The 23,917-nt window shown below is 37.3% G+C and overlaps 1 protein-coding gene across 6 annotated transcripts in view; it reads left to right on the top strand.

The window, feature by feature from the left end:
• The window catches only part of LOC120233337 (nuclear body protein SP140-like protein), a 99,431-nt gene that overhangs the window by 44,742 nt on the left and 30,772 nt on the right, over nt 1–23,917 (top strand). For 3 of the 6 annotated variants that reach the window (XM_039234506.1, XM_039234505.1, XM_039234504.1), the window contains exons 6-16: nt 337–486; nt 927–1,010; nt 3,971–4,117; nt 4,807–4,887; nt 6,311–6,394; nt 7,751–7,843; nt 8,985–9,038; nt 9,366–9,419; nt 9,652–9,735; nt 13,307–13,423; nt 14,411–14,464. In XM_039234506.1, coding sequence (XP_039090437.1) covers nt 337–486; nt 927–1,010; nt 3,971–4,117; nt 4,807–4,887; nt 6,311–6,394; nt 7,751–7,843; nt 8,985–9,038; nt 9,366–9,419; nt 9,652–9,735; nt 13,307–13,423; nt 14,411–14,464 — 1,002 coding nt within the window. The remainder of the gene's footprint in view (nt 1–336; nt 487–926; nt 1,011–3,970; nt 4,118–4,806; nt 4,888–6,310; nt 6,395–7,750; nt 7,844–8,984; nt 9,039–9,365; nt 9,420–9,651; nt 9,736–13,306; nt 13,424–14,410; nt 14,465–23,917) is intronic. The other 3 variants (XM_039234508.1, XM_039234507.1, XM_039234509.1) reach the window with 3 other exon arrangements.

Raw genomic sequence — 23,917 nt, 5'->3', positions numbered from 1 at the left:
TGGATATTTCCCCATCATTTCATTTGCCCATGATTCTGACAGTGGCTGCATCTCACCTATGATACTACTTCCCACCAAGCAGGCCAGCCAGGGGCCAGCTTCTATCCACCCAGTGATCCTGGCCTCTGGATCAGGCCCTCCCATGGCTTACTGTTAAATATTCTTCCAGTTCCTGCATTCTTCTATTTGCACTTCTTAGCTCTTCCATCAACTGCATAACCAACCCCCTGGATTAAATCCCTCTGCTGTAAAAGCTTAGAGTGACTTGTATTTTCCTGTTGTGCCCTGATTGATGCAGAAGGAAAATAAAATATCTCTGAATCAAAAATGGTTTAGGTACAACCCCACGTGAAAATGGACTCTCAGAGAGCCTCTGTGAAACAGAAAAGATAAATGCAAACAGAAGAGATTCAACCAGTGATGAAAATGATGCACTAGAAAGTGAACAAGCAAATAAAGAGTGTGCCCAAGAGTCTGAGCCAGCAGGTAAGGCTGATTGCCTGGGTTTGCATGGGCATGGAGGGGCCATGCTGGTGGCAGAGAATGGAGTCTTGCACAACCCAAGGAAACATCTATTAACAAAGAAGGGGAAACTCATGCAGACACAGAGGGGGCAGTAATGGAGCCTAACATATTGATGGGAGAGGCCTAGAGGAAGAAAAGTTAGGAAACACTAACAAAGAAACAAAGGGTGAAATTTTTCAGTACCTTATCAGAGAGACAGAAAGAAAAGTCAAAAGAAGTCAGGGAGACATTGGCCACAGAATCACTGAAGCATGAACACTTTTATGGAGTGAAGGTGGCAATGTATGCAGATAAACTATAAATAGAAACATGAGAAAAAAAGAGATGTCAAGTGAGATATAAAATGGAAATAGGCAGAATAGGCTCTGTCGGGTCTCAGCTGTGGTCTTTTTTATCCTCAGAGTCCTGTGAACAAGCACTTATCCAAGTGAATAATGGAGATACAACAGAAGAGACACCCAGCACATCACCCTGTGATAGAGAAGGTAATTATTACTTTTCTTACCAATGTTCAAATTCTAGCTATATGTTTTTCTATGAGAACAAAAGCTTTCCTTTTTTCTCTTTATACCAACTGCCTCCCTGGTCCTAACATCCAAGACCCACACCCTTTGGCTACTTTAAAAAAAATTTTTTTAACATTTATTTAGTTTTTGAGAGACAGAGAGAGACAGAGCATGAGCAGGGGAGGGGCAGAGAGAGAGGGACACACAGAATCGGAAGCAGGCTCCAGTCTCTGAGCTGTCAGCACAGAGCCTGATGTGGGGCTTGAACCCATGAACTGTGAGCCAAAGTTGGACCTCAACCGACTGAGCCACCAGGCACCCCACCTCTGGCTACTTTTAAGTCATGTGAGATGCAAGTGGGAAAGAGCTCAGTTCTTTAATGGAGGGGGTGTCCCTGAGGAGAAAACGCAAGGAGAGAAATTATGAAAAAGTGAACCGAGGAACCCTGAGTGGGAAAGTACACGAACAACATAGGTTTTAGATAAATTGACATGGAATCCAAACAGTACCATTTTGTGGATTGGTGAAAAGGAGTAAGTTGCAACTTGCTTTTCAGAAGTTGTAACAGAAACTTGAAAGTTATGCATGATGCTGCTGGTCAGATTTGTGACCACAGAAGCCCTGGTGAAGGACTTGTAAAAAGAAGTGACAGATGAAGGGATTTGGAGCAGGGGACAGTGACACAGGGGGAAAATTCTGATGATGATTGAATGCTTGAGATGAGAAAGATGAATAGAAAGAAAAAATCAATATAGAAGAGGCACTTTAATAATTACGAAACAAAGACAGGATAAGAGAAAGCAGAAAATGTTACAGAGAATGGATACACTGAAAAATCAGGTAGAGGACAGTAGGGCCAGTTCTAGGGGGAGGCAGGAAGGCCCTGAGGCACATGTAAAGAAAATCTTACTCTTGGTATCTTCTTGTGCCCCCAGCACCTCCTCTGCCCCATCCTAGGCCCTGCTGGGCCCTGGGAAATAGTGATAAACAATGTTGAAATAAAGAGCATGATAGAGAAATATACAGAAGGAAATGAATACCAGTAAGTAGAGAAAATGGGAGGAGGCACTAAGAGAACTATGTAGAGGATGAATTAAGGGACCATAAATGAAAAACTGGTAAAAGATGGACCAGATGAAGAGAAGACAAATAAAGACATTGTCTGAATTGAAGAGACAGTCACTGGAAAGAAAGCACAATGGAAGGGCTCTTACTAAGACCATTGAGAAAGGTAAGGTGTCTGCAATGATCGAAATGGCCCTTTAACACCCTCATATAAAAATAGGCATCTAACCAGACATTTAAGTTCTCCATGGCTTCTGTCACCATCTGTGATCTATGGATTCCTACACACACATCTCCAATCCAGACCTGCTATCTAGATTCATCCCTTCAAGTGCCTGAAGACTTGTATTCAAAGGTCTGAAAGCTATCTCTGTTTGGAGGCTGTATCAGTTATTTATTGCTGTGTAACAAGCAGTCCCCAAATTCAGTGGATTAAAAACAGCTATGACTTTATTTGCCACTTTTGTCAATTCCAACTTTAAAATATGTCCAGCTTGCTCATTTCTCTCCATCTCCAGGATGCTCACTCTAATCCAGATTCCTATCACTTCTCACCTCAAACAGAGGACCTCTCTTGCTGGTCTCTTCCCTCCTGTCTTGCTCCGCTCAGAACCATTCTCCACACTTCAGCTTAATGCGCATTTCAAAAATGCAAACCAGTTCATGTGTCATTCCTATACAAGCCCAGTGTCCTCCTGTGGCCCTCAGCATGAGGTCAACACTGCTTAGTATGGACTATTGAAGGATACCTGCCATGCAGTTTCATATTCCCACCTCACTTTCCCTCCCAGCAAGTTCCCACCACACCAAGTTTCATTTCTTCACTTGAATTTTCCAAGCTCTCTCAATTATATCTCAGCCTTTACACAAGCTTTTGGAAAATAGTTTGGTATACTCTTTCAAAGTTGAAAACCAATAGAAATGCATACATATAAGTGCTGCACTATTCATAATAGCCAAAATCTTGAAATGGCACAAGTACATTTTTTATGGTTTTGTTTTTAATGGGTTATTTCTACAATGGAATACTATGCACCAGTGAAAAACCAAACTGAATACAGATGACTCTCACACACATAATGTTGAGAAAGGAACGCAAATTTCTCCGCCCCTCCTAAATGACAGAGAGACCAAGAAACAGCAAATAGGAGAGAAGGGACATGATTCTATTTATACAAACTTATGTATATTTTGGAACTGGCAAAATAAATTATCAGTGGAATTAATAATCAAGGTGGTGATTAATTTGAGTTACATGATGGAGACACTTAGTGGGAAGTATCACTAAGAGGCTTCTGGGGTGTTAGTAATCTTCTATTTCTTGACCCCAGTGACAATTACCCAGATATGTTCACTTCATGATGATTCAAAATTTATGATTTAATCATTTTTATGTATGTAACATACTGAAAATATGATTTTAATTTTTAATTTTTTATGTTTACTTATTTTACAGAGAGTGTGTGTGTATGAGTGGGGAGAGGTAGAGAGAGAGAGGGAGTGAGAGAAGCCAAAGCTGACAGCATGTAGCCTGATGCAGGGCTCTAACTCATGAACTGTGAGATCATGCCCTGAGCTGAAATCAAGAGACAGATTAACCGACTGAGCCACCCAGGTGCCCCAATATACTTTTTATTTTTAAAACAGCAAAAAGTAATTCATCAAAAGTAAAAACAAAAAATCCCCAAAGCCCAGAATCCAGGAAGGCACAGAGGAAGGGACACAGTTAAGCAGCAGAAAAGAAGAGGGGTGGGGGCAAAGCTTCACCCCTGCAGTGGATTTACAGGGAGAGGGACTTATCAATAGTAGGGAAGGGTGTTTACTCCCTTTGGGGAGACAAATGAAAATTCTTCATTCATTCCAATTTGATCCAGGAGTAGAGCTACCAGGCCATGGGATCCAAATAAATTCCTGTTCTGTATATCTGGTGGATATAAAGAAGGAAAAGCCATTTTTTAACTCGACAGTTGATCAGCAAGCCCAAGTAAAGACCAACTGTAACCAGGCCTCCGACATAATAGGTAAGTCTGACTGTAAGAGTGTGGAATGTGAGTCACCAGTTCCAAGAAAGGGGCTGGGACATGTCAGCAGGGTCCATCAAGGGAGTCCAGGTGACCTTGGATGGAGGCAAGGGAGGAGGAACCAGCACTGCAGGCAGTGAGCTCTGCAGGTGAAAGTCCCTGTAATTGGAAAAATACCAAAAGACAGAAATGGTGGGTTTAAGTATTAATGTACAGGAGGCCATTTCCAAAGCAAAAGAAGAAAGTATGGGGGTAGAACCTGAAGAAAAGAAAAAACCCAGAGAGCCAAGATATTCATGAGAGGAGATGAAAGACAAAGAGAGGTATAAAGAGATACCATTGCCAGAAAGAGAGATTTAAGTAGGGGAAACAGTCAGAGCCAAGAGGAAAGTAAAGAAGTAAATTGAGAAACAAAGACAGAGGTAGTGTGAGGGCAGGGCTAGGAGGTCGCATGACAGTGGGGGAAGAAGAGTGCTGGCATGATGGGCAAAGCCACCCTCTGTGCACGAATTCCATCACCTTTGGTTTAGGACCTGGAGCAGCCTGCAAGTCACACACATTCAAGAACAGACCAGGGTGCCTTGAGTTAACTTAGCTTCTAGGTCTTCCTAGTGCTCTTTTGCAGTGTTGCCTGCTCTGTGGACTCATTAGCCCCACCTGCAACTAAAGGGTTTTGTTCTTCTGTGCAGTGATCAGCAGTGACTCCTCAGAATCCAGTGATGGAGATGAGCCCCTAGAAGCCTCCACGTCAGGACTGGAAAATGGGCTTGGTAAGGAAGTGGGAAAGCAGGCTTTGGCTGCAAGAATCAGAATTAAGAGCTACTGTTTGATGCATCTTATTCTGTGTCTATTCTGTATGATACATTCAGTTTATCCTGGAATCTCATTCTCTGAGGCCTATTAATTCATAGGTCCTATTTATCAATACATGTACCCATATATTGATTATATAGTAGAAGGAGGCTTCCAAAATAATGAGTTTGTTTTTCAAATTAGCTAGTTTCTATGCTTATAAAGTGTTGGAATTATACAGTGATTTTTGAAGGCTAAATGTTCCTTTATTAGAAGGTCATATTGTCTTCTCATCATAAACTGTGTCAAAAAAAACCCACAAAAACTCATCCAGCTCTCTAGTGTTAGCAGAAAAAAGATTCATATAAAGCAATCTGAAAACCCAAGTATTGTTTTTGAGAGTTCTTCAGCAAGTCATGGCCTATATGGTGATTTTTCAAAGGAGTTTTGCAAATAATACCTTACTTTTTAATTTACAATAATCTTAAGGGATAAGAAGACTAGACACTGATATCCTTGTTTTCTAGAGAAAACACAGTCACATCAAGGTCTTCTTCAAGTCTCATGGGGAATTAAAGGGACCAATAAGACTAGCACCCTGGATTCTGCATTTTTGTTTTATAAAACAGAGCTAAAAACAATTATCAGAATGTTGTGTTTCCTCAATTCCATGGGTAGCAGAAGCTGTCCTAAGGTTTGCAGCTCTTTAGTGCACAAATTGGTGATTCATTTTCCCTTTCTACTTTCTAGACACAGAGGATATTAGAAACATGCCTATTGGGGGAAAAATACTTGGAAAATACCTAAGAACAAATAAAAATGTTACCTGGTCTTGATATTACAAAAGAACAATAATTAAATGATATTCTCATTGCTCACTATATCTATCAAAGTAAAATGTGAATTTGCTTCAAATTTTAAAGAGTGCACATTTTAGCTTTGGTCTTAGGCTAGCAAACTGCTCTAAAAGGCAATTCCAAAATATATCTATGATATGGACACAGAGGTTATTTCTCAGCCTTGCAAATTTTCATCACAACATCAGGTTGGCAAGGAGTAGAGAAGCTTGCCATTGTCAACACTAGATTTCCAAGGGCTCCCTATGTAAGAAACAGCAAAGATGAAGGAAGTGTGAAGTGACAGTAGAAGGGCTAAAAGGTAGAAGAGAAAGAGTGTAGGAAGATAAGGTTCAAACACTGAAAAGTTACCCCTTGCCTCTGGGGATAGAGGATAGAGAGTGACTATCATACAAGGCAGGTGGCTTAGGACAGACCAAGCAAGGTAACACTGTTGCAGGCCACGATATGCATAGGTTTTCAAGATTTTTCTAGGTTTTCTTATGAGGATGTTTCCTGCTAATATTTCACCGGGACCCCTAAAGATTCCTATTCTTTTGTGCAGTGACTGATAACCTTGACTTATTAGAATCAAGGAAGGAAAGAGAATCCAAAGAAGCCACCTGTTCACGACCTCAAATTACAGTAGGTAAGAATATTAGGAGTGCAACCTATAGTATTTGAGTAACAAATACTTAGAGTCTAAATCCAAAGTTCTGTTTTCCTGATGAATCTTGTTTTGAGTATGCCCCATAAGCCTTAATTCTATTACTTCTAAGAGACTATTTTCTGCATTTAATTTCTCTGACCCTATTGGGAAGTGGAAGGAGACAAGAAAGCATTATTAAGTGTTGTTTAACTGTACCAGCCCATTTGATTGATACATAGAAAATGTAACAAAAATATGTCAGTAAAATGACAAACTTTTTTATTATACACTATTATATGTATTAATGCTAAAGGGTTGAAAGAATGTACTTATTCTCTACCAATATGCTTTAGATTCTAGCCAATATGATAAGCATGGTGTTCTTCTACTTGATCACAATATTGCAATTAGTCCTAAATGTAGAAAATCTTCAAAGAATAATTTGAGCTGCTATTTAATTATTGATGGGGAAATGTCCTCTGATCAGCTATTCTCAAACCTATATTACTTAAACCATTGGCTTACATTGTGATTTTTTAAAGGGTTTTTGTAAATTAAGCTTCATTTTGTTTTAATAAAAACCTTAACAGGGAGATAGGGTAACCAGGTTATCCCAGCTTTATAGAATAGGAAACTGCAGTTGTAATTTTTAAAAGTCATTTACAAATTTACATGGAGAGTGAAAACAAAAACCAAACAGGAGCTCAGCATTATGACCCTGGGCTACCAGAACTGGATTCAGTTGAAGGAAAGTGAAGAAAATGATCATCAAAATGTTATTATGATTGCAAGCCCACTGAGTTGTCACAGAATTTGTAGACTCTTGCATATAAATAATTACTTCCTCCCCTTTACCTTATGGAGCCCACAGCTATCAGAAAATCACCTACACCCAAGAAAAGAGTTTGGATAGTAGGTAAAGGCAAATAAGAACTCTTCATGGTTACAAATGAATAGCATTTTCTACAAAAGATTCATTCTAATTCTTTGCTATATCCTTCAAAGTAAAATATAAAGTTGCTTTAATTTAAGATGGCTTGTATTTTAACTTTTGTATTACTTAGTTAGACTAACAGTCATAACAAATAAACCCAAAGAAGTCAAGGACTCAAACACAATAGAATTAATTATTTTCAAGTATACGTTCCAGTAAGTTTTAGATGGGGAGAGGGGTGGGCCCCTGTTTCAAGTGGGATTCAGGAAGCAACCAAGTGGGAGATCTGCCTTCTTCAATACCAGACTCCAACTATCCTTGGGGATATTCTTGCCCTGGGTTTTTAGAACTTCCCAAGGTTTTCCCTCTTGGTTCCTTTGTCATACACTGAGACTTTCAAGGGATATTTGCTCCTTCTGCAGTGAAAAGATTGGATGACTCTTCAGAGTCCAGTGAGGAAGAAGAACCCCCAAGAGTCTTGAGCTCAGCAATGAAAAGTGAATCTGATGAGGAGGGTAAGGACTGCCATCACTGGACTCCCAGACATGAAGAATCTGAGTTCAGAGTTCTTGTTTCCTAGGCATTTTACTAGGGCACACTTCACAGTCTATGATCCCATTCTCTGCATTTATCACATTTGGCCATTTTGAAAAATGCAAAGAGAGAAATCATTATAAATTCAGGTTTAAGAAGATGACTCTAGTTGAATGGCAGTGCCATTTGTACTATATGCTTTCATATTTATTAACCCCAAAGTATTGAATTATGTAGTGATTTCCACCCCTGTTCACTCCTATTCTGTAGAAAAAGTGGGGTATCTGCCTTTGCTTGATTTTGTCACAAACTTGCTCAAAACTTGAAAGACTCTGATCATAGACTCTGATTATAAACAGAAGGAAAAGCTTCTGATTATTACCATCAAATTCAATTTATAGTTTCTGACACATGACCCCAATATGACATTGGCCTATCTAATGATATTTGAAAATATCTTCACTGATAAGATATCCTTTTATGTTTATAACAACTTAGATGTAGTCCAGATAACTGTTGTTCTCTCCCCATTCCACAGATGGGGAAACTCTAGCACATAATCATTTAAGGATCCTTTATACATCACTTGTGGAAAGTTACCAGAAAAGACAGAGCAGCCTGAATTCCTACCAAACATCCACAGTCTTTTATTCAAACATTTAAAGCCAGACATAAAATAATAATCCTTTTTCAGAAAGACAATGTGGTTTATACCCTGTATAGTACAAAAAAGATAAGCAAGAGGGTCTGGGGAAGAATCCCATTCTCAAATATACTATTTTAATGTTCCTGAAACAAATTATGTGAGTTAATACCAAGTATGAGAAATAAAGATTTTACATGGACTAATGACAGCTCAAGTCCAGATTCACTGTCAAAGTAGTTAGCTGCGAACCTATAGGGAAAATACAGATTTTCAAAACTTCTTTTATTTTGCAATTAGGGTCAAAGAATTATGGTTCTTGGCTCCATTTAGTAATGTTCTATTCCCTGTAGATAGGAAGGGACAGAAATGATCATCATAGTATATTTCTAATCCAATTCCTGTCTACAGTGTGAGTAGTCATAAGTTTTACAACTTTTAGTTGTACATTACTGGTTGTGTTTTCCTTTACCTTTTAGATCTTGTGGATATTGGAAACAGATCTACTTGGGGGATAAACAATAGGAAAAGACGTAAGAACAATTACTGGTGTAACAAATGTCTTTCTTTACTACTAAAACTTTGCTCAAAAGTTTTGTTATATCCTTTAAAATAAAAAAAATGAATTTGTTGGTAATCTAATTAATTCATGTTATACATTTTGAATTAGAAGGGACTGGGTAATTGATACAACATGTAGGCCTCAAAAAGTTAAGTGACACAAGTAAAATAGAAGTATATTCTTCATTCGCCTCAATAGGATACAGTAGTTCCCAAGATGGAGGGGTATTCTGCTCCACATGATTATTAAGGGCCCAGCTGATGAAGGCTCTGATATCTTGAAAATGTTGCTTCCACAGACTGCCTGGATAAGCAACAGAACTGGAAGAAGTATATAACAACAAGTGGAGAAGGTAAGACATGATGACAAATGGCAAAGTTGTCCTCCAGCCCAGCCCTGGGTATGGTTCCTGGAGCAACCTTAACTAACAGGTCAAAATGGAGACACAGCATAGCCTGACAATAAGAATACTCATGCTCCTCCTACATGAGCTTCCCTTTCCAATTTTCCTTCCAAATTTTGGTGCTGGACTGGTTTCTAGGACACAGATTGAGTCTGCTAAGAAATTGTATTTCTTTCTGCAGGGATCAGCAGTGATTACTTTTCAGAATTGAGTCACGCAGAAGAACCTCAGGAATCTTCTAGTTCAGACCTAAGAAGTGGGTCAGGTAAAGAAGATTAGGATGCCAAGCCTTGGCCTGCAGAATGTCAGGAATTAAAAGCTACTGTTTCCTGATGCATTTTATTCTGAGCACCTTGAAGACCTGTATCCAGTTAATCCTGGGAACTCCTTTTCAGCATTTTAGAAAATAGAAAGAGACAGGACATTATTATAAATTCATGTTTAACAGGCTGAGTCCTATTGAATAAATGTATGTAATTATATATTGCTCTTGTAGAAGATGAATCAACCAAATGGCGGTATCTTTTTTAATGCCTACTGTTATGCCTACTAACACTAAGATCTTAGACGTCTATAGTGATATATTAATCGACACTAATGTCATTTGTAATTGTAAAAGCCTCAAAAGACAACTGGTCCTGCTATGTAATTATAGACAGAAATAAAGCTTCAGAACAACTTTCAAACTTTAGTATAGTTTTTGACAGATGTCCATTACATTGTAATTTGATAATATTGTGTTATTTTAAAATACTTTGGCAGATAAGATCTTACTTTCATCATCAAAATATCCTTAAGACTTAGGCAGGCTAATTCTTGTCATCTGCATTTTGGGATGAGGAAATACACATACAAATGTATAAGGATCAAAAAGTGTAACTGCTGTATGTAACAGGCAGGAATATAAGAGCTGTATTCCATGATCAAAGTCTAAAAAGAAGGTATAAGGGAACTGATATATAGTATCAGCATAAGTATCAGTGCCTGATGCAAGAAAACTTATTTAACAACTATATGGATGATAGATAGATAGATTGGAGATAGATAGATAAATAGATAGATAGATGAAAGTGAAAAGCATAAAGAAAAAAAGATGGTAAGATACCTAGAAGGGAAGAACAAAAATGGTTAATAGAGAAATAAAAAGGAATAGAGATGAACAACATCATTGATGAAAGGACAGAAAACAACACAGAGGACATGAGAAATCAGGAAGAGAAGCTCACAGAATCAAGTGATGGAGATAGAAATGCATAAAGCAGGAAAATGGTCAGAAAATTGAGAAATAAGGAGGAGAATGAGGTGTGGCCAGATAGAAAAGGTGACAGAGCAAATCTTTGTTGGATATAAGGTGTAGTCTTTGGAGTAGGTCCTTGGATGCTTTCTTAGCTCATCTGAGCAATGAATATAGATGAGCATGACCACATTGATGGCACTGTCTACAGTCTGTCTTTCTCTTCAGTGTCCTGTGAATTCAAAGCTCTTCAGAAGAACAGAGGAAGAGAGTCAGAAGAGATGGCAACCTATATGCATCTGATGGAGAAGCTAGTTATGATATTAATTATGAATTATCTTTGTTTCCCTCTCTGCACTGAGGAAAAGTTCTCCTTTCTTTACCTTACCTCTCCAAAATATAGCCTGTACATGCACACACAAATGCACAAACTCATGTATACAGACTCCCATACAGAGGCAGAGATGTGTGCACAGATTTGGACTGCTTTTAACAGGTTTGAGGGAGCCAAAAGGGAAAGATGAGCTATGTTCCTGAATGGAGGGAGGTGACACTAAGTGGGTAATGTAAGGAGGAAGCATGGAAAAGATAGTCTGGGGTCACCAAATGGAAAGACATCTGATGGAGTAAGCTTCAAGTTTTTTCAAGTGGACATGGAATCCAAATATCACCAGATTGGGGTGTTTTGGAGGGGGAAGAGTGATGATTTTCCAGATACTTCTCAGAAGTTGCACCAGAAACATGGTAATAAAGTCCATGACTGACTGAATCTTGCAATACAGAAAGCCTGTAGGGAACTGGCGAAAGTAATAATGGTCAACAGTGAGGTCAATGTCAAAAGAGTAGGCATTTGGTGATGATGATGAAGGTAGCAATCTGTGATTTGAAGCTGAATATAAAGAAAATATAAAGACAAAGTTTATAATGATAAATCAGCCAAAAGATCAAGATAAGAAGCAAAGAGAAAACAGAAAAGAAACTGACAGTAGGAAAAAGATTGCTTCAACAATAAAACTAGATCCAAGGGTAGAAGCATAGAAAAATAGATGGAATGAACTATATACACAGGGTAATAAATGGAGAAGAGAAAGGGGAGGCACGCAGAGAACATGAAGAGAAAAAGTTAAAAGATGAGAGAAAAATGACAGAATGTAAAAGGAAGAGAAATGAGGTAGAGAATTTGTGGGATCTGAAATGGCCACAAGACAAAAGCAATGTTGGCACAAAGGGTGGCTCACAGCAGCAGTGAGTTTTCAAGGCAAGGTATGCCCAGGTATCAGTTTCCTCTATAACTCACACAGATTACAAGATACCTCTCCTAGGCATTTCATCTACTCTTATGGTTTCAATCACCATCCACAACTTAACAGTTCCTAAGCATACACATCCAGCCCAGCCCTGTCTTCAAAACATCTAAACTCACTCATCCCAATGGCAGGCTGACTTCTGTCCAAGGTTCTGAAGGCCCCAGCCTTCTCCATTTTAAGTGTCTTTAAAAACCTTCAAACTCAACACTTCCAAAACTAAGCGCTCATCTTCTTCCTTAAAACAAACATCTGCTCCTCCAGTGTTCTCTGTCTCTAAAACACTGTTGATTGTTCCATTGTTTCACACTGAAATTCTCAAAGGTATCCATGACGCCGTTGTCCCCTCAATTGATATACCACTTCTACAACGTAACTATCAATTATTCCTTTTAAATGTCTCCAACCTGCCCCCTTCATCTCCTTTCTCAGTGTTAACAATCTAATCCACATTTACATCACTTCTCACTTGAACTAGGTCTACAGGGTCCTGTTCTTCTAATCTTGTTCCCACCAAATGTATTCTAAGTGATGTAACTAAATTGATCTTTCACAACTGCATCTAATGTCCCTTCATTTCCTTTAGGATTAATTTAGTTCTCCTTCATGTGGCCTCCAGAGTAACTTCACTCAGGGCTCCTGCTTATTTCTCCATCCTCATCATTGCCCTTTATTTTTTCACTTCATGCTCAGACATACTAAACTCCTTGTGGTTACTTGCATTTGCTGGATGTAGACCTTTGTACATACTTCTTCATATTTCAATATGTTCACTCATTTATTTCTGCGTCAATTCTCTGGTTGCTCATAAGACTGACAGCCACTGATGCTTCAGTAGTGTAGTGTCTGAATTATTATCAGCACACATCTCAGCACCTGGCTCCTGAAAGTGTCTTTGCAAACTTATTGAATGAGTGAAAAAAAAATGCTCACTTCCTATATTCCAAAATTTGGAAATTTGTCTGGCAAAATTTACTTTATAATAGTGTTATACAGAATATTTACAAAAACTATTTTAATAATATCACAAAAAATAAATACAAAAGTATGCAATAAATGTCATAAGTGAATGGATGGGAAAAACGCATAAAGAAAAAAAGGAAGAACAAAAACACAGATTTGGGACAAAGAGAAAATGATGCAAGTGAAAAAATAGAAAGGAAAGGGCAAAGACAATGTGGGCAAACAAAGAAAGATATCTCAGAGGTAGAAAGACCCTTTGGTGGAGGAGTGGGGGAACAGAGGATCACTGGAAGAGAGGAGGTGCAAATGAAAACTCTTTACAAATCATAATTTAGGAGCAGAGCCACAAGGACTTGGGAATAAGAAGTGTTCCTGTGTCATGTGTTTTTCAAAAGGTATGTCAAGAGGCCGAGAAGCCAGGAGTGAGAGTAACCAAGCATCTGACATGATGGGTAAGGCTGCCTGAGGGTCTTGGGGTGGAGATGGTTCAGCAGATACCATGGACCCTGGGTATGGAGTAGTTGATCAAAGTCAAGGAGTATTTCAGGCAGTTCACAAACATGAAGTGATCAGTTACGGATGTTGAGGGTCATGCGGCCCTCAACTTCCATAATAATTCAATGTCAGGATGTCAGGAGTCTGAAATCAGAGCTTTCATTTCCTGCTGCACTTGACTCTGAACACCCTTTGATAAGGAAGGAGTCCATCCATGCCCCAATCCCATTCTCTGCATTTGCTTGAACTGAGCCTTTTGGGGATGGCAAGGAGGCAGGAAATCCTTATAAAGTCATGTTAACAGGGTAAGCCCTGTCGATTTACATGGATGATGTAGTAGAAATACACTGGTAAAAATGGTAGTATTTCATTTGCTCTATTAAAGTAGCAGTACTAAAGTATTGGATTTATATAGTGACATCCACCCTTGTCCATGAAATGAAGAAATCCAAGTGTTCTTCAGCTGGTAGATAATAGTGTCACTTTGTCACAACCTTGGAAAATCCTCAGAAGACAAATGGTCCTGTTACCCATTAGGAAACAAAGGCCCTGGATAACTATTCTTAAACTCAACATATGGTTTTGAAGGATGCCCTCCTGTATGTTATTGACTAATTAGGTGATTTCCCAGTAACTTTTGTAGATAAGATCTTATTTGATTGTCATAAAAATTTTAAGCATAAACAGGGTAACAGTTGCTATCCCTGTTTTTGTGAAAGAGGAAACTGATGTACTTAAGTAATTAAGAGTTTTTTCAAAGTCTCAGAGAAATAAAGGAAGACCTTAGATATCAATTCAGTACTTGTCTGTTACCTTTAGGAGGAAGACAGAAATGGTACTCAGATCATTATAAACTCAAGCCTTCCACAGTATGAATTACCATAAGATTTGTAACTCTTTATTTCTTAGTTACAGTTATCTCACCACCACTTGTTACTTTCTAGATACTGTGGATATTGGAAACAATTCTACTTCGGGAAAACACAATGAGAACATAAGTAAGTGAATAAGAATTTTCTCAATTTTTATATTACAAATGAACTGTTTTTTTTTTGTTTTTAATGCTAAGCTTATCATTATTTTCTATACCTTTTATAACACAAAACATGAATGAATTTTAAGGTAACTATTTTTTTCAAAATGGCCATATCTTCATGTTGCTTTTCATTCTGATTTTAAAATACGTTTCTTATAAACATTTGTGTATGTCTTTCCAGAATTTTTCTATGCATGTATTAACTCAGTTTGGAATATATTTTTATTTCTCTTAATATAGTAATCCTATAGCATCTTGCCTTTTAAAATTCATATATCATACCTAAACAATAAAAACATTTAACACTTCAGCTGAATTATGAAAAGTCTTATTTGGTGCTTTAACATGCACTATTTTCATTTTTAGGGTGGTTGAGCATTTTTCATTTGTTACTGGTCATTTTTTTTTCTTCTTCATTGTACCATGTCAGTATTTCCTGTTCTGGTGTTTGTCTTTCCCTACATTGCTTATCTGATATATGTATTAAATCTTCATCATATATGTTGCTAATATGTTGTCCTGTTTGTAATGTTTACACCTATAATCCCATGGGTTTTTCCCCTTTGCTTTTATGTGAGGTGGGAATTTAAAAAATATTCCCTACACTATTACACTGAAATTGAACTGCCACTTTAATTGCACAGTGCCTTTACCTCCCTATATACTAGATTTTCTTTTGCAATCAAAGGGGCTACAGAAAAGAAGAGAGAGCTCAGAGGTAGCACCATCCTGATAACTCACTGGGGGTGAATTTTAAAATACGCTCAAGAAGATCTCCCCACCTCCTTCCCAAGTTCACTGGAACCTCTGATTAGAAATGCACTGGGTGTTATATGTAAGTGATGAATTACTAAATTTTACACCTGAAATCAATTTCACTATATATGTTAACTAACTAGAATTTAAATAAAAAGTTGAAAAAAAAAAGAAATGCATTGAAAATTCAGATTAACTTAAGGAGAACAGAAACTTTTACTTGCTTATTCATATCTTATTTGATGTTCTTCCAATAAGAATTTTCTTATACTTTTTTTAAAAAGTCTTATATGGTGTACAAATTTGCCTGTTACTAAGAATACCTTTTTCCCCATTACATAAACTGGATTGAATTTAAATGAGACAAGACTCTCAAAATCTTTATTTAAATAGGAAATCTGTGGTCATTTTATTACTTACATGTAAGGAAATCAGAATGCAAAGGAATTTTTCTGATTGAATATAAAAAATCTCATAGGCGTTTATACAGTTTAGGGATCCAAATATCACTTAAAACATTGGCCGATATGAAACTGTTGAATCATTATATTGTACACTTGAAACTAGTATGACCCTGTATATAAACTACACTGGATTAAAATTTTAAAAAAATTTTGAGAGGGGTAGAGAGAGAAAGAGAGAGATAGAGAATCTTAAGCTCCATGCTCAGCATGGAGCCCAATGCAGGGCTCGATCTCATGAGAGTGAGATCATGACCTAAGCCTAAATCAAGAGTCTGTCACTTAACTTACTGAGTCACCCAGGTGACCCAAATTTTCTTTATTTCACTCCCAAACCTGTCACTCACTTCCAGTCATCCTTATCTCAGTAAGCGGCACTATATCTACTCATTTGCTTGAACCAAAAATGGAGAAGGTGTGCTTGATTCCTCCCTTTTCCTAACCACTCCTCACATTGACTCATCAAGTTTCAAAACTATATATCAAATTTGTCCATTCTTTATTGGCCTTGCCACTCCCCCAGTTCAAACCCCATTATCTTGCATATGGAATATCATAGAGTCCTCCTAATTCACCCCTCTGCTTTCGTTCTTGCCATCTATAATTCATTCTTCACTCAACAGCCTGCCACCCAATTGCTTACATGCCTTCAATAGTTTCCAGCTGAACTTAGAAAACCATTACACAAGCTGTCCCTGATCATTTCCTATCCTTTACCATGATTTCCTCAGTGCTACTCTCCTGTGAGTCCCCTGTGAACAAACTGAGTAAGTTTCTGCCTCAGGACACATGCAATTTCTGCTGAAAAAAGCACTAAATATAATGCTTTTCCCCTCAGCTCAAACATCTCTTCCTTGAAGAGGCCTTCCCTGATCTTAATCTTTTAAATATACCCTCCTGCCTCTTTTACAGTATCTTTTCACTGGTTTATCACAGATTTTTTTATGCACAGAAGATTGGATCTTAGTATGATCTAATTTGTCTATATTATTCTGTATGATTATACTTTCCAATCTTGTTTTAAGAAATCTTGACCTAACCTAAGGTTCCCGTCCAGGTTAGCTTTTCATACCTTTCCTATTTTATTGAACATCTTGAGGAATAAAGGACAGAATCCAGGAATAAATACTTCCCCTTCCATTTCTAAGATGAACAGTATCAGGACCCAGTTGACCATAGTGACAACCATCCCCACTGGCTTTCTCTCCTACTCTTCCTCTCTTTCTCATTCCCCACTCCTTTTTTTTTTTTAATATTTTTTTATTTATTTCCAGGAGAGAGAGAGAGAGACAGCGTGAGCAGGGGAGGGTCAGAGAGAGAGGGAGTCACAGACTCCGAAACAGCCTCCAGTTCTGAGCTGGCAGTCAGCACAGAGCCCGACGCGGGGCTCGAACCCACGAACCGCGAGATCATGACCTAAGCGAAAGTCGGACGCTTAACCGACTAAGCCACCCAGGCACCCCTACCCCTGATTATCTCTTAATATCTTGTCTGTTGTCATTCTTTTCTTCACACACCACTCTGGCCTCCTTGAACAAACTAAATAACTTTCTGCCTCAGGACCTTTGCACTTGATATTGACACTACATAAAATGATTTTCCTCTCAGCTGAAGTGAGGAGAAAATAAACAGTAATGCAGGTATAGAGTGACAGAAACTGCGTCTCATACTTTCACTGTAAGCATCTTTGCTGTGGACATCTTTGTTGCAAATATTTTTACGGCATAACTAATTAGCTATAAGGCAATTCTGCCCTTAAAATTTAAAAAGAACTGGATGGCAGTTTGGTTTCATTTCTTCATTGACACAGTACTCACCTTTTTGTATTATATAAATCATAGTCCTTGTAATGGTCTATTCAGTAGTATAGTTTTGAGCCCACATTTCCCACAGAATTTTGAAATATCCCTCAACAGACATGTAACAATATGGCGAGAACAGTGCAGAAAACTTTTGCAACACATTCCAAAGCTCAGTTACAGATAAGCATCCTAGGGTTTGGAAACTGACACTTCTCTTAATGATGGGAGAAATTTTAGAGAAAAAAGAAAAAGTGCAATGCTGAACATGGAGATAAATCAACAAGCAAAAAAAAAAAGTATAATACTATGAACAAAAGCCTGTGAAGAAAGGGCTTAGGTACAATCCATAAAATAAAATCAGTTGCTTGTGTGTGCAGTATTGCCATGAATCTGTACTACACATTTTGAATGTATTCGAAAATTATTTTATTTCCCAATAAAATGTTTTTCATTTTTCATGTTTCATTATGTCCTTTTCAATGAATATCCCTCTTTTACTTTTCATCATTTATCTTTTATATCAAAATTGCCTCATGGCCAGTTAGTTATGCAACAAAATGTTTGTAGTGAAAATGCTTGCAGCTAAGATGCTTACTTACTGAGCAACAGCCTAGCACAAGCAGAAACATGCTTCTTATATAGAGTGGCCAGTTAGAGCTCACTGACAAGCTGAAACAGAAGTAGATATTGAATGAGGTGAAGAAATAACCCACTGGGCTGAGGCTGAGATGTGCAGGGTCTTTTGGGGAATGGCAAGGAGATCATTGGCTGGAGAGGTAAAGAGGAGTGAGTGGAAAGTGGTTCAGGTCATATAGACCTCATAGGCCATAGTAAAGACTTTGGATTCTTGTCTCAGTAAGAGGAAAAGACATTAGAGGGTTTTGAGCTACAGAATGGTATAATCTCAGTTATGGTTTTAAAGGATTGCTCTGTAGGAGAATAGACTTTAGGAGGGCAGGATGAGAGATCAGTAAGGAGGCTGTTTTAATGATCTAGGCAAGGGCACTGTTGGACTGACCTATGCTGATAGCAGTGGAGGTGTTCAAAAATCGGTGCATTCTGAAAACATGCACATATATAATACACCAAAATGTATGTAAATGTATATTTTATATATTTTATTTATAAATATATAATTACATAGTATATACAAATATATATAATATGGAAATGTATTTATATAGATAAATAGAATATATAATTTATATAGAGAAATATAATACATAAATATGAATGTATCATATATGAAAATACATAAAAATGATAAATTATAAGTAAGCTATATGTAGAATGTGACACATATATAATTAAATATATAAATTATATAATATATGTAATATGTAAATAGGTAAATATAAACTATAGCTATTATATATTTATATAATATATACATGTATAAATAATAAATTATATAAAGTTATAAAAGGATATATTTTATACATATAAACCTATACAGTTTGTATATTATACACAAATATAAATATATAGTACTACAGTATAATGTATATAGCTTATATATAAAAATATATAATACATTATATATAATATGTAAATATAGATAGATGGATGATAGATAGATAGATATGTATATATCCAACTCCCAAATATCCCTGGCCATCTGCAAGGTCACGCACATATCTAGGGAAGTGCAGACGCTCAGGGTATGCAAAGGCTCAGGAAAGACCTAAGAAAACCCTCAGTTCTAACCTAGAGGCTCTGTTCAAGCAGGAAGTGGTAGCTAAGGTGGAATTGCAAACTGCCTAGCTGTGCACTGAAGGCATGCATCAACACAGGCCTTTATAGTCCCTTAGCAAATACTGGAAGACTCATCAGCCCTAGCTATTTAGGGAAATCCCTTTCCAGTCATTAGCTGACCACTAAACTAATGGAGCTGAAGCTTCAGGAGCTGCAGGGCAAAATACACAGACTTTACAGAGCTAGTTCAGAAAAAAAAAAAAACCAACACGAAATAAGCAACAAAAACCAATAGCAAGAGCAACAAACTTTGACGAAAGGGAGATATCTGATCTCCAGGGTCACTACATATTATTTAAGATGTTACATTTTTAAGAAAAAATTACTTGACATGGAAAAAAACACAACGAAGTATGGCCCCATGCTCAGGAAAAATAAAAACTGTACGTGAGGTAGACCAGACACTGGAATTACTAGATGAAGACTTTAAATCAGCTATTTTAAACATGCTTAATAAAACCATGCGTAAAAAGTAAGAAAATGATTTCTTCACAAATAACAAATATTAACAAAGAAATAGAAATTATAAAAAAAGAACCAAATAAAAATTCTGAGATTGAAACATATAATGTTTGAAATAGAAACCAATGAAAAAAAGTGGGTGCATTCTGAAAATACATTGTATACTCATATATACATATCCATCTATATGTACATAAGCAACAAATTTTCATTATTCAGAGTAGATATGTTCTATAAAGTCACCCTAAACACAGAATTACCTAATATTGAACCATTGCTTCTAGAGGAAATATAGGGTAGGTTCCTGTGAGCCTCTGGTCACAATATACCAATCAACACATACCTTTGTGTTCTTATGAGTATTTCTTTTTGTTGTTGTTGTTTTGGTTTGGGTTTTTTTTTTTTTTTTTGTTTGTTTGTTTGTTTTTTCTTTCTTTTCTTTACAAATAGTTTATTGTCAAGTTGGTTTCCACATAACACCCAGTGCTCATCCCCACAAGTGCCCTCCTCCATGCCCATCTCCCCCCTCCCCCCCACACCCATCAGTCCTCAGTTTGTTCTCAGCATTCAAGAGTCTCTCATGGTTTGCCTCTCTCCCTCTCTCCCACTATTCCCCCCTTCTTCTCCCCCATGGTCCTCCATTAAGTTCCTCCTAATCCTCCTATACATGCAAACATATGATATTTCTCCTTCTCTGCCTGACTTATTTTGCTCAGCATAACACCCTCAAGGTCCATCCATGTTGCTACACATGGCCAGATTCCATTCTTTCTCATTGCCATGTAGTATTCCAGGGTATAGATAAACCACATCTTCTTGATCCATTTGTCCGTTGATGGACACTTAGGCTCTTTCCATGTTTTGGCTATTGTTGAGAGTGCTGCTATGAACATTGGGGTCCATGTGCCCCTGTGCATCAGCACTCCTTTATCTCTTGGGTAAATTCCTAGCTTTGCTATTGCTGGGTCATAGGGGAGTTCTTTTGTTATTTTTTTGAGGAACCTCCACACTGTTTTCCAGAGGGGCCGCACCAGTTTACATTCCCACCAACAGTGTAGGAGGGTGCCCGTTTCCCCACATCCTCGCCAGCATCTAGAGTCCTCTGATTTGCTTTCTTATGAGTATTTCTATTTAAAGATATCTTCTTTTGAACTCATAGCCAATAGCACTAGAACTCATGCCCGAATGAAGCTTATCTAACACACAGATTTTCTCCATAAGGAATATCATAATCATTTTGCTCAAGAACAAGAGATAGCACAGCAGCACTACACTTGGGGGCAATTTTAAACAACAAATCACCAGCAAAAACCACTAAATAAGTGGCAAAGGGCCCCTTGTGTATAGAATGGAAATGGAAGAAGGTAGAACATCACTTTGTTCCACTTTACCTGGGAACACATGCCGTCAGCAACTCAAATGACCCACAGCTCTGCCCCTGCCCATGAATGACCTTGAAAGTGCCATGAGCATTGATTTGAGGGTTAAAAATAAATTTTAGCAAGTGAGTGAGTTCCAAATATGGAATCTGTGAGTAAAAGATTGACTATATGCATGTATTTTTTTCATTCTTTCCAAAATTAGTGCTTTTTAAAATTAGATAATGTATAGGTTTCCATAGCAAATATTTTTATTATTGTTATTTGCTAGATAGCCTGCAATTTGGATTTACACTTCCTCTGTGACCCAAGAATTGTTTAAGAAAAGAATGGGAATAAATGTGCATTCTCTATTGTTTGGATATGGAGTTGAGTATGAATTAGTCAGATCAACCCTGTTAAATGTATTATTTGGGCCTTTCTCGTTTTGTGCACTTGACCTCTCATTGACTGAGGGAGGTAAAAATAAAGTTGCTACTAGCAGTGTGTTTCTACCTCTTTCTCATTGTATTTCCCATAATGTCTACTTTCTTAAAACTTTTTGGCCTGAATTACACTTCCTTTAATATTCAGATGATGACTCCCTGGTTTCCTTTTGTTGATATAAGCTGAATATACTTTTGCCTATACATTTATTTTCAACATTTTAAAAATATATTTTTCTGTGAGTCTCCTATATATGATTAAAAGATGGAGTTTAGTTTGGAATTCAATCCCCAAATCTTTATTTAAATATGTGAGTTAAATCCATTTACTTTTATTGATAGGACCAAAATGTGGGGTCTTGTTTCTGTTATACTAATTTATATTATATATTCTAGTGTCTTAGATATTAAAAATGTCAGCATTATCTTCTATACATTTATGTGCATGTATGTACTTCTGATAGGAAGGTTTGGATTTCTGCTCCAGTGGTGAGAGTTGGGCACATGGCTGCCTAGCTAGACTAAACCTCTCAACCTTCCCTGTGGTTAGCCCTGGACCTGTGACCAAGTTCTGAGCTAAAGAAATGCAAGCCACTTCCAGGTCTTTCCCTTAAAAGAAATGAATGGTTGAGCTATACTCTTTTCTCATATCTTCATTGGTTAGGAGTAAGTATACACTTGCGATATTTAGGAATGTTTATATTTTTGTTCTAGTAATTACTCTTAGAATTACTTTCATATATCTTTCTTTTACATACCCTCTCTTTAAACAGTACCCATTAATTTCTGTCCCCCCAAATTGATAAATTTATCATGTGCCCAACTTTTCTGTCCACTCTTTCCTCTCCCACCCAAGTTTAGATCATGTTACTTTCTTTTTTTTCCCCCTTTGGTGTTAAATAGTTTGTCTGTTTTTAAAATTCTAGTATAGTTAACATACAGTGTTATGTTAGTTTCAGGTGTGATTCAAAAATTCTATAGTTAGTGTTCATTATGATAAGTGTCCCCTGAATCCCCTTCACCTATTTCACCCACCCACCCCACCTCCTCTCTGGTAACCACCAGTTTGTTCTCTGTAGTTAAGAGTCTGTTTTGTGGTTTGTCTCTTTTTTGTTGTTCATTTGCTTTGTTCCTTAAAGTCCACAAATGAGTGAAATCATATGGTATTTTTCTTTCTCTGACAGATTTATGTTGCTTAGCATTATATTCCCTAGATCCATCATTATGTTACCTTTATATTTATCTTTCAGCTCTTTTAATTTTTTTAATGTTTACTTATTTTTGAAGGAGAGAGAGAGACAGACCGTGAGTGGGAGAGGGGCAGAGAGAGAGGGAGGGAGACACAGAATCTGAAGCAGGCTCCAGGCTCTGAGCTGTTAGCACGGAACCCAACATGGGACATGGGGCTTGAACTCACAAGCCATGAGATCATGACTTGAGCCAAAGTCCAATGCTTAACTGACTGAGCCACCCAGGTGCCCCTATCTTTCAGCTCGTAAGTGTGCTTTATAATAATCTTTGATTTGTCCAAATAATATACAGTGACTCCACCAGACAATGATCTTGCTCTACCACCCATATTTCCCCCTTCCTCACACATTTTTTTGTTATTATACTATTTCTACATTGTCAGGGCATGTATGTTTAACATCTGGTCTGTCACATCATTCACCACTTTTATTCTAATACTTTTGCCAAATTTTTCCAGTCTCGTTTTGATTTGCTGAAGTGAATCCTCAAGTAGTTTTCCCAATAATTACTCATAGGAACAACCATCTGAGAATTTCCCTGTTTAAAAGTATTTGACTTTGTTTTTCACATGTGAAAAATAATTTACTCACTATTTCTAGAAGCATCTTACAGATTTTTCTCCATCTTCCTGTGGCATTAGGTGTTACTGGAGAAAATTCTATACCCAATAAGATCCCCATTCTTGAAAATGACTTGATATTTTTGTCTAGAATGCCCATTCCATTCTTTATCTTTAAAGTACGGTAAATTTGCTGGACTATGTATCAGGATTGATAGGTTGGAGTCAATTTTCTTTGCTACAGGATGAAAATACATGTACTTATGATATGTATATTCAATTTTTTGTTATAATTTCAAAAACTTTGCTCTTGAATTTATCTTGAAGTACCTCTATTATTTTGATTTTATTCTTTAGGAAGTCTGCTGACTTGTTCACTATCTTCCATTGGTTATTTTTTCCCTAATCTTTTTTAATTGTTCTTATACTTCCTGTTTCCTTTTTTTAAATTTTTAAATTTATTTTATTTTATTTTTTTTTTTACAAATAGTTTATTGTCAAATTAGTTTCCACATAACACTCAGTGCTCATCCCCACAAGTGTCCTCCTCCATGCCCATCCCCCC

Source organism: Hyaena hyaena, unplaced genomic scaffold (genome assembly GCF_003009895.1).
Source record: "Hyaena hyaena isolate Hyena2069 unplaced genomic scaffold, ASM300989v1 scaffold_86, whole genome shotgun sequence".
NCBI lineage: Eukaryota > Metazoa > Chordata > Mammalia > Carnivora > Hyaenidae > Hyaena > Hyaena hyaena.
The sequence above is the reverse complement of the archived record's forward strand: the minus strand, read 5'-3'. Positions and strand labels throughout refer to the sequence as shown.